This window comes from Branchiostoma floridae, chromosome 10 (assembly GCF_000003815.2).
Source record: "Branchiostoma floridae strain S238N-H82 chromosome 10, Bfl_VNyyK, whole genome shotgun sequence".
Classification (NCBI taxonomy): Eukaryota; Metazoa; Chordata; class Leptocardii; order Amphioxiformes; family Branchiostomatidae; genus Branchiostoma; species Branchiostoma floridae.
The window spans coordinates 1,961,177-1,972,404 of record NC_049988.1 but is presented as its reverse complement, the minus strand read 5'-3'; the positions used below and the strand labels follow the sequence as shown (position 1 = coordinate 1,972,404).

The 11,228-nt window shown below is 39.2% G+C and overlaps 3 protein-coding genes and 1 long non-coding RNA gene across 4 annotated transcripts in view; 2 read left to right on the top strand and 2 right to left on the bottom strand.

Moving 5' to 3' along the window:
- The first annotated feature begins 356 nt into the window (after positions 1-356).
- On the top strand, positions 357-3,058 carry LOC118424221 (polycystic kidney disease 2-like 1 protein). The gene is made up of 5 exons (XM_035832762.1): positions 357-422; positions 893-1,120; positions 1,725-1,877; positions 2,254-2,344; positions 2,712-3,058. Exons 1-5 carry the CDS (start codon positions 357-359, stop codon positions 3,056-3,058), a joined length of 885 nt encoding a protein of 294 aa, XP_035688655.1.
- Positions 3,059-5,992: 2,934 nt separating this feature from the next.
- Positions 5,993-7,527, bottom strand: LOC118423778. Its single transcript, XR_004832111.1, has 2 exons — positions 6,974-7,527; positions 5,993-6,448 (listed from the first exon to the last, which is right to left on the bottom strand). It is a non-coding gene; the product is annotated as an uncharacterized LOC118423778 (long non-coding RNA).
- Positions 7,528-9,174: 1,647 nt separating this feature from the next.
- On the bottom strand, positions 9,175-9,999 carry LOC118424701. Its single transcript, XM_035833383.1, has 2 exons — positions 9,781-9,999; positions 9,175-9,343 (listed from the first exon to the last, which is right to left on the bottom strand). The coding sequence occupies exons 1-2, from the start codon at positions 9,967-9,969 to the stop codon at positions 9,176-9,178; spliced, it is 357 nt and encodes a 118-aa protein (XP_035689276.1). The 5' UTR covers positions 9,970-9,999; the 3' UTR covers position 9,175.
- Positions 10,000-10,198: 199 nt separating this feature from the next.
- The window catches only part of LOC118424220, a 28,384-nt gene continuing 27,354 nt past the window's right edge, over positions 10,199-11,228 (top strand). The window contains exons 1-2 of the mRNA XM_035832761.1: positions 10,199-10,203; positions 10,561-10,589. Coding sequence (XP_035688654.1) covers positions 10,199-10,203; positions 10,561-10,589 — 34 coding nt within the window. The remainder of the gene's footprint in view (positions 10,204-10,560; positions 10,590-11,228) is intronic.

Below are 11,228 nucleotides of genomic sequence, written 5' to 3'. Positions count from 1 at the left end.
TACTGTGCCAATCATTTTCCTACCCTACCCTACCTATTTCTTGTTACACGTCAGTCTCGTAAAGATTGGTTTCATAGTATCTAAGTTTCACTATTCATGAATAATGATGTAAATGTAATGGAAAAAAATCTTGCAAGGCAAGTTTTTTTTTTAAACTCTGATGTCTAAGGAGATGTATATGCGTTTTCATCCCTAGATTTTACTGTGAATTTCTAACACTCTACGCGGTCTTAATGCTTTCTTATCTAGAGTTTTGTATTGATATACTTTTAGTTTGAGGGCTATTCACTTACAGAGTTTTTCCACAGAGCAACGTACCTACACAAAATAAGCCAGGGACCAGTGTCACAACCTGGATGCGATATTTTACCATCAACCGTGCGGCTGAGTATGATACCTGCGCAAAGGTACCGGCAGATCAGGTATCATGTAATTTGCGATACTTCTACTTTCTTTCATAAGTTGCATAATTGGACATTTGAATGCCTTGTACAACGTACTTTGCCTAGAAAGGTGTTTGAAAGGTATATATTTACTCTGAATATTTGAAACATGTGGTAAAACACGTGCATTTATAAGCTTATTTGACATGCTGTAACCCTGCTCACAGATGGTATATCTTGAACACGATTTTGATTCTAGGAAGTCTTATTTTTTAAATATTGTAACCATAAAACACAATATTAATACCTGTTAATACCTCTTGACTTTAAACATGTGACATTTTAACAGTTCTGTCAATTCATTCAACAGATACAAGTATACTGTAACATAGGAATACATTACATACACATGTGTGTTATTGTGAAAAAGTTAAGAAGATACTTTTAGGCGCAATCGCACCGTCTTCGCCTTATGCTGGCTTGACGTTTAGCTAGTTATGTTTTTTTAGCTACCAGAGGAGGAGCGGTCCACACTGCCACTAGATGAAACAGCTTTGATCGAAGCAAGATCCAAGAGCGCAGAGAAACGTAAACGCCGTGCGGCTGTGTGGGAGGTGCTCGTGTTGGGCCTGTTCTTCACGGTAATCATGCTCACGGCGTACGGTGAGAGAAGTCCGCTGTCCTACTACATGGCACAGAACGTGAAGGAACAGATTGTGGAGGGAGACTACTCAGAGGTGAGTACAAAAAAATCCCCTACATGAGTCAGTGACAACAAATGTATTCTTACAGGCTGTATTATTATTTTGATCACATGATATAGTCTCTTAGCATACATGTCGGAGAAAAAAAAGAATTTGGTCAAATACGTTGCCTTGGGACTTCTGTCTTTTCACTGCTAGGCCAATTAAATTCTACTAGGCTTTTATTCCTAACTTCACCAAAGTCGCCTCGTACTATTTCTTCAGGGCAGATACCTATGTATGGTACAAAATGGTCGAATGAAGAACTGTTAGTTTTTTTTCAACAATTGCTATATACGACAGCACAATAAATTATTAATAAAGGTCTCAAACCTCATGCAGTTTTCATAGATATGTTGAATGATAGATCTTAATTATGTTCATTCATTTCACACCTTCTTGCTGACTTTTGGCCATGTGTAAAGGTTCACTTCCTGACAGCCTACCGAATAAATTCAACCTTTGCATCCTGCCAGTATATTCTCATAAATCAGTCGGAAACATACTTGAAACGGGTCAGTGGGAAAATGCTTTAACACATACCTACTGAGACAAATAACAGACATAAACCAAAACTTCCGTTTCCGTTTGTACCTAGGTGAAGGACATAGAGTCATTCTGGAGCTGGATTCAACGTGACCTGATCCCGACAACACGTTCAGCAGAGTGGTACAACGGGCGCGCCAAGGCAGCAGACACAGTACTGCAGGACATGTTAACTCATCCTCTGGTGGTGGTACAGTTGAGACAAGTGCGTCTGAAACAGGGTAAGACGACAAACTGATTTTTCGTCAGCTTTACATTGTGAAAAATGCATTTATATCAAGGATGTCTTACTTTCGTGTCCACGCACACTTTACATGTAACATGTATCTTCTTCAGGACGACTCTGTGAAACACCAAAGAGAATGCAACGTATAACACCACTATGTAAAGTAGGCTACTCTGCACTGACGGAAGATACGGGCGACTATACCGAGGTAAATGTAAATGTATCAATATTATCTCTAAGAAACGGATACATGTAGACGGGGAATATGCTCGGATCTTATACATTGCCTCTATTACACCCGGTTCGTGTTTCTGTCACGTTATATGCACAATCAAAGCATTTTTTACTATTCCAGGGATGGAAACGTCAGAACGAGACAAGCAATCTAACGGCAACGGAAGAAATGGAAACGCCTTGGAAGTACAAGTTTGCGTCACTGATTGACAGTAAGTCCACAATCAAAATTTTTGGGTAGAGTTTGTTTAGGTTTTGCAATTCATTTTTGCTGCGCTGAAAAAAGTTTTACAGCTATGTATTGCATTGCATCTATCGTCAAAAGCAATGGACAATAATCAGGAGAATCTGTTTCCTGATCCGTAAATAACTTCATAAGGTTGGCAATTACTCATTTAATAAGGTCCTTTAGGCACAACCAGGGAGTACTTACTTCCAAAGTTTCGGTGTCTGAATCATTCAACATCAGGGTAGAATGGCTGGAAACGTCTTCTTGCTGCTACTTATAGCCGATGTAGGTGGCACTGGAGCAGCATTTGCTTATGTTTTACAATACTGGCATGTTGTTTTTTCACCCAGGCTTCCCATATTTTGGACAGCATGGCACATATTACACAGGTGGTTACTACGCCCAGCTTGGAAAGACTTGTGCATCGAGTCGTCGTCTGGCAACATTCCTACAGCAGCACAGATGGTTAAATGAACGAACACGTGCCGTCTTCGTGGAGATGATTCTATACAACCCACATGCGAACCTGTTCTCTATGGTGACTCTAGTGGTAGAGTTTACCAACCTGGGAGCTGTCTACAAGGGGGCCGAGGTTGTAACCTTGAGGCTGATCCAACAAGACGCCATCTTACTCTTCGTGTTACGAGCTGTGTTGGCAGCCTTCATTCTATTCTTTGCTATAAAAGAAGGTAACTAAGTGTATAAATGGCGATAAAGAGCTAATCCTATAAACCCTATTTTCGTCTGTCTTTCCGTCAATCTTCCAAAGTTTTAAAGTGGGTTTACCAAAAAAAATTCGATTTACTGTCATCTAAAAACACATACACGGACATACGCAAACATTCAATTGTTAGGCTCTGTTTTGCTACATTAAAGGAATCAATAAGATCTAATCTACTCAACTCAATAAAAACATTTACACAACAGACACGGCGGAAGGAATTCGTTTGCTTAAACTTTTGACCAGCTGCTGATGTCACGCATTGATAAGGTCACGTGATCCAGGTGTGACTGTTCATTGGTCAGAGAGCAATAATCACCTTGTCAATGATTGATTATGATAATGAAGACGCTATATGCCATGCAGAATCACATTGCATGACTGTGTAGCCATGTTATATTTTTGTCGGTCAGAAAATGGTATGGAAAAAAGGAACTAGACTAATGCCATGCTTACATTTGATTTATCTAATGTGTTTAGAATAATCACGGATATTCATTTCGTTTCAGCCATGAGACTTTTCTCCCGTCCGATGGAGTACCTGACTGAGTTTTGGAGCTGGGTTGAACTTCTTGTGATCACCGTTGGCATCGCGACTCTCGGTGCTTATTTCCACGCTCAGGGCTTCATCGATGAGGTTGCCGAACAACGGAAATTATCAAGCTCAGATTTTGGTCTCTACAAAAGCGCAGTCAACTGGTTTCAAGTGTATACTTACCTGCTTGCAATACTCATCTGTTGTGGCACGTTGAAGTTCATATGGCTCCTACGGTTCAACTCACACGTTTACGCCCTAACCCTGACCCTCAAAAGGTCCTTCAAACCTATTGTACAGTTCACCGCCATGGCTGGCATCATCCTCGTTGCCTTTACTCAGATGGGGAATCTCATTTTCGGCACCAAGTTACATGATTATAAGAGTATGCCAAGCAGCCTACAGAGCCTGTGTACTATGATGTTAGGTAGTTTTGATTTTGATGCTCTCGTCGATGGACATTCGTTCTTAGGACCTTTAATGTTCTTCTCCTACCAGGTCTTGATGCAGTTCATATTACTGAGCATGTTCATGGCTATCCTTATGGATGTATATGCCGAGGAAAGTCAAGATCCAAATACAGATGATTTACAGATGGTTGCTTTGATTAGAGAAACCACTTCAAAGGCTGCTTGGAAAGCAAATCGTACTTTGTCGACAGTCGGGAAGAGCAACAACATGACTGCCACCCATGCTGAAACACCAGATTTGGACAATCGCAGAAAGTTTTCAAAGGTTCTCAAGGATATTGATAAAGGTGCTTTAGCCTGAATTAGGGGATTGCAGTACCAATAAGGCATGTTAGGCGATGATTTCAATCCATAAGAAGATAATATAATTTGCAGACAGATTGTTGCAGTACTAGTAAGGTATGCTTTGTTTCTTGAACAAAGGGATGCTTTTGCAGCATATACTTCTCACCCATTAAAAACGTTGTTTATTGCTAGTGAGTTTCATAGTTACCAGTTGTTATATCACAATTCACCTATGGATCTCCCAAACAAAGAACAGCAGAACGTTTCTGTTAAAATACAACACCTAATCACTGTTAACATCTGTAAAACTATACTTAATGTGGTTTGTGCAAACTTGACAAGTAAGCCCATAACGCATAATTTGTATTGTTATATGCTGAGAATTATGAATAGTTTTGTATTATTTTACACCCATGTACATAGAAAAGTAGGCAAATATATCAAGGATTGCTCTGCTATTAAAAAGAATACCGTAACTAATGATTAGCCTACTCCGTAATAATACAATATCAGAGAATTATGTTAGCCCTTATTGTTATGTTAACTAGGTTGTTAAGCTTTATTATCATATAGCCAGGGGACGTGGGCCAATCAGAAGGCCCCGTTTCATGCTGGTTATGACGCCGTAACAGCCGTGCATTAAATTTTTGATTATCGCATATGTGATAAAACTTTTGAAAGTTTAAACCAATCAGGAGGACAGACAAACAGGGCGCTGGCCAATCAGAATGAGATATCCAGGCATCGTCCATCTGCCAAGATAGGGGAATAAGTACTGGAATGGCAGGGGGGGTGGCTCCCTCTATTAACATCGGTAGTGCGTGTTTCTTTGTTCAAAGAAAACATTTGCTGTCTTAAAACAACATTGAATTACCTATAATATTTAAGACAATAAAATCTATTTCAAGTCATGTCCAATTTAAACTGCAAATGGAAAATAAAATTATTTGCACCCCCGCCCATTCAAGTTCAGACGACAATAACATCACGGTCCGCCATTGAGTAGCGGTCATGGCGCTGGAGGACCAAAATGCTACCTTTCTTCGGAGAAGTCGTGTCTGGGTTCGTAGCTATAGTGAACGAGATTCTCAAGAGCTGTGAAGCACAGGGATCCCGGAATACCTCAGGAAAGCCGGCCGAGATTTAGCGCCTGATACGAACGAACTCGACAAACTGGAGAATGGGCGAATGGAGAAATACGGAGCGTGCAACAGTTTGTAGCATAATGAATCGACTTTGTTCTTATTTTAAGCCTTGGAACAGAAATACATTTCACGTACAAGTTTTATGTTGTTCAAATTCACTGTTCAAATGTATGTACTGAATAAAAGATGTATGTTTTAGAAAAGAATTTGTCGCTCCTACTCAACTGGAAACTCTACTCTACTCTAATCTACTCTTAAATGGGTGAGTGTGGGTAGGCTATATGATAATAGGGTTAATGACCCACCTGTTCCTCGGTATATATGGTGTCATAACGCCTGGTCCTTTGCTATAACCACCGAATAAAACCACCGAGTGAGCGAAGCGAACGAGGTGGTTTTATTCGGTGGTTTTAGCAAAGGACCAGGCGTTATGACACCATATACACCTCGGGGCGGGTCATTAACCCTAAAAAAACTATACCTCTATTTTGCAGTTGTCTTCTAGTCGGAACAACACATTTCTCCTATGACCGAGACGCCCCTAGCCAATTAAGAACAGCAGAATGTTTTGCTATACCTGATCTCGTATGAATATCAATATCTGTAACATTTTATCTAATGTGGTCTGTACAAACTTGATAGGTAAACACATTTCGCAAATGTGCATTAACACTTAGTATTACATAATCATTTTGTATTGTATATGGTGATGATGATGAATAGTCTGAAATGAAATGTCTTATTTTACACCCAAACAATTTATCAAAATGGACATTTCTAGCTTTCAGCACCTTCACACAAACTGTGATTATGAAATACAATTTTCCATAGTGCAATCTATAAACATTTTGCTGTTATGATGTTGGGGCTGGCACACTTTCATTAGAAAGCTTTTTGATCATCCTTGTTGTTCTAATGGTTGCCTCAGGTCCTATTGAACAGAAGAAAAAAAAAAAAAACATTTGTCAGTAGATAAAAGATAGAAAGTTAGTTTCCGTGATTGCAATTTACATTAGACTTGCTTTCAAGCCCTCTGCGTTATTTGTTCCAGGCTTTCAAAACTCAACTGAATATAAAGCATATCTACGCGTTTTTAAACATCAACTAAAACTTATGACGTAAGAGCATATACAAACAATACAAACCACAATAACTTATTGATCCGAACTGAAATGATAGATTGATAATTTCAGTGTGATCATCAAATGAACAGAAACTGCGACGAATTAACTTCTTAACTTCTACGTATTCTAATTTTCTTTCGTTTTATTCAATGGGAACCGCAACTGAGAATCCAAATACCTGTTGTTTTTCTGACGTTTAATCATTTCTATACCATAATGTTATTAAAACTTGACCACTGTTTTGTACTGAAACAGAAAACACAGCCCTTTTTTTTACCAGCCTTGCATTAGAAGCGGACAAAGAATATCGACATAGTCGACATAGTTTTAACCTGTTGAAGTACAGCTCCAGTCCGATAGAGGGCACTGGTCCATTGCAGTGCGGATCATACAAGGCGTCCACTCCGTATTGCCCCCTTGGTCTGTAAAACAAGTAAAAATCAATCTAGAGTTTACGTAGATAGTGTTACACGATGATATACAAATTTGACGACAATTATTTTCAGTATCTGTAATATGTGAATGACGCGCTTGTTTTCACAAAGCGTTTATCTTATTCTAGATATACATATATAGTACATTGTATGTGCTTAGTATGATTTCCGTATGCTTTATACAAGTGACTTCTAAATAGTTCATATCTGATGGTATTAATCACTATTCGACGTGAATATATATATATATACAACTAGAAAAGCCAACATTTGCTTGAGAGCAAATACAGCATATTTCAGCCATCTCCCTCCCCATGCAACAATAGACTATTCCAAAATCACCCATGTGCAAAAATGGAAGACTTTTGTTTAAACGTCAATTCTACTAATGACACTTAATGACACCCAGAAATGAATCTTACAAAATTCCCAGTGCAAGAATGGATTCTTCCAGTGCACCCTATGTGAATTTGCACAATAGACCAATCTAGAAATACTCCCACTGAAAACATGGCCTTTTGATTTAATAAACAACCCAGTCCAAAGTTGAACTAGGCAAAAAAGGCATGAAAAGGTAAAATAGACAAGTCCAAAAAATTTCCGCTAAAAATGGAATATTGAATCATCACCCCTTTAAAACTAAATTTGAAAACATCCCCATGCAAGAATGGACTCTTCTTGCGATGCCCCTATCCAAAAATACATCCGCTAAAATTGAACTTGGAGTAATCACCAAAGTCTCAAAAATGGATTTTAAAAATCCCCCTCCATGTAAGAATAGACTCTTCCAGCACAACCTACAAAAATTACAAAATACACCAGTCAAAAATAACCACACTGAAACACTTTGACATATCAAATCACCAAAGTTCATAAACGAATTTTTTTAAATGCCCCCTCCGTGCAAGAATGGACTCTTCCCGTACACCCAATGTAAAATTGCAAAATAGACTAGTTCAAAAATACTCCCACTGAGAGACTTTATGTAATCAACAGTCCAAAGATGAATTTAAAAAAAATGTTCCCCCTCCGTGCCAGAATGGACTCTTCCAGATAACACCAGGCTCACTGATTGGCTGCCAATACCCTTCGGGATGTTGACTCAGGCTACGTGATTGGTTCCCTCTTCAATCAAGTTACTAGTATATATAGACACTGTGTGCACATGTTGTCTTCAGGTGGGAGAGGTCAACGACCTTGAGGTCGTTGACCCTGGCCAGTGGAAAATTACCAAAAAAATCCCCAAATATATCATTTTGAAGTGGTTTATGCCAGAAATTATACATGGGTCATTTGAATGAATATCTAGTGCACCTATTGACCAAAATTTAGGTCATTTGGTTATAAGACCAGGGAACAGCAGCCAAAAGCGTACGGTTTTGGTCAAACAATGGCCAAAAAATCCCAAAATTAAGCATTTTGTTGTACTGTATGCCAAAAAAGTTATTGAACCCATGTGCGCATATGTAAATTGCACTTGTATTACAAATTTCAGATCATTTGGTTGTAAAATGAGGGTAAAGGAGCCAAAAATGTCATTTTTTTGGGAAAAATGGCAAAATATGTCAAAATTAAGCATTTTGTTGTACCGTATGCCAAAACTGTTATTAGATCTTTGTGGGCATATGATCAAGGCACCTCTGTACCAAATTTCAGGTCATTCGGCTGTAATACCAGGGTACAGGGGGAAAAAATATAAATAAAAATTGCAAAAAACATGAATAAAATCATTTTAAAGGCAGATATGGAAAAAATGAAAAAAAAAACATCAAGGTATTGGCCCACTCTACCCTTGTGCTAAATTTCAGGCCATTCGGTTCAGGAACGACGGAGATGAATCAATTTGAAGATTTGACAGGAGAAAGAAGAAAGAAGAAACATTACGAATACAATATATTTCACCATACCTATGGTATGGCTGAAATATAAATATTTCGTATTTGTATACATATATATATATATACAAATACGAAACCGCTGTGCTACGCGGTCCCACTACCTACAGACTACACTACACAGAAATATGCACATTTTCACATCATTATCATCAAAGCATATCCAGGTAGACGTAAATGGATTATGTACATACTTACGCGAATCTTATAACTTACAACGACAACTAATCTTATAACGACACATCCCATGGCCAATGTTCAATGAGGTAAGACAGTCACAGTTGTCATCGTCCAACAGCAGCGACTTGACTCCGTTCTCGGTACGGTACATGAAGCTGTCCTGAGCTACCCTTGGTCCGGTGCCTGCAAGAACCTACATATCGGCGACAAAATATACTAAAAGTTATTATAAGAAAGCTTATTGTCCCAGCAAAACATTTCATTGGTGACAGAAAATGATACAGGCTCAATACTGTTCTGACACATCAGCGTAAGGACAACGTCCTGCAACAGAAAGAAATAACATATTCTTTGTGGAGGAAGTGGCATCATAAAAAATTGAGCAGTTTGGCTATTTCTGTGCTCAGACAAAAATTAGAGGCTGGATGGCACCGCCTTGAAAGGAAAGGTTGGGTACGGATATCGTAACCTCCCCTCGACAACAACCATGGGACGGGGCAAGTAAAGAGAAGCTTATGTCATCGCACTCGTTTAACATTAGATAGTCATAGCGTTGTTGAGCCAAATGAGCCTAATTTGGGATTACTGGAGAAAAATTATAAGCGTTCTAATAGGCATAGAGCAACCTACAGACGGTGTCCAGGCCCTGTTGTTCACAATCCGTCCGCTAGGGGTCTCCTGATGACCATAGAACGCCAGCCAGGCGGCGTGAGCGGTGGGGTTGGTGGAGTCGAACCCCCACTTGTAGACGTTCCCGCGGCTGTCCTTGGCCAGCAGCTCGGTCCTGTCCTCCTGTAGCCAGCTCGGCAGCCTCCCCATACAGTAGTCACTGTCAGGGTCGCATGCTCCGTAACTGGAAAGTATCAAACGTTTCGTTTAATTGAAAGATTCCCCTCAAAACCGATGCCAAACATCAGCTTTTCTAAGACATTTATTGCCTGACAAAGGAATTATATTCTTCAATCTAATATTCGTAGTACCATATGCGTATGAAATGTAATGAAACATGCCTTTTCCTAAGTATTCTCGTGCATTCTCATGATAAGTAATGACGTAAAATATCATTAAAAACAGAATGGTACCAGTTACATAATAAAAACTATTTTTAGTTCCATACCTGTCCTGAAGCACGTCAGTGATCGCTACAGACCAGCGTGAGCCGGCCTTCCACCACCAGAACTTCTCCCACACACGGCCGTACTCGTCAATAGTCTCGTATGCTTGGAGGGAACAAGTAAACAGCACGTTTTCAGTCTACGGGGGTGGGGGATACTACATGATGTCTTCAGCACAATACGCCAATTACAACAATGAACGTAGAATAGCATTAATACTCGCGATGTAGGATTCTATATCAAAGAATGTCAGAACCAATAGATATAAACCTTGTAGTTGAACAAATATATGTAGCCGGGTATTATTATTACCCTACACAAACAGTTTTTATCACGGGTATGTAAAACACACGTGGTATGTGTACATAACTGTGTGAAGCTCGCTTTTAAAGCAGCTGTGTGTATATGTAAATATTTACACCTGTACTCTAATGATTGTAACGCTGGTTCACCTTTATCCGTGAGTTAACCTATATCCGTTGTTTCTTAATACAGGATGTAATTATGGATGTCAAGTCAACAGTGGTTTCAAACTGCAATGTTTTGAAAATATCACAATTTTGAAACAACCGTCCGTCGACTTGATACCCCTGAATACCCTCTTTTCATAAACAACGGATGTAGGTTAACCACCCAATAAAGGTGAACTAGCGTTAATTCTAAAACCATGTTCCTTCTTTTGTTTTTAGATGTAACTTTTGCTCCGTAGATTTAATAGAAATACCAAGTCCGAGCGTACAGAACTCACCCGGGCTGTTGTACCACGTTCCTACATCGCTGCAGATCGGTTCGCCCCCAGACAGTCCAGAAATGACTCCTTATAACGGACAAAATTGTAAAGATAAAATACATTTCTAATATCCAAAACTATCTTCACAAAAAAGATGATTGACAGCTATAGACAGAAGCAGTTGAAAAGTGAGCTATCAAATCGGCGCGCAATTGAAAGGCTGTACGTAGTAA

Coding starts and splice junctions, on each gene's coding strand:
- LOC118424221 (XM_035832762.1), top strand. CDS start 357: ATGCGATATTTTACCATCAACCGTGCGGCTGAGTATGATACCTGCGCA. Junction 423..892: donor CAAAGGTACCGGCAGATCAG/GTATCATGTAAT, acceptor ATGTTTTTTTAG/CTACCAGAGGAGGAGCGGTC. Junction 1,878..2,253: donor TGGTGGTACAGTTGAGACAA/GTGCGTCTGAAA, acceptor TTACTATTCCAG/GGATGGAAACGTCAGAACGA.
- LOC118424701 (XM_035833383.1), bottom strand. CDS start 9,969: ATGGGGAGGCTGCCGAGCTGGCTACAGGAGGACAGGACCGAGCTGCTG. Junction 9,344..9,780: donor ACAGGGCCTGGACACCGTCT/GTAGGTTGCTCT, acceptor GCCGATATGTAG/GTTCTTGCAGGCACCGGACC.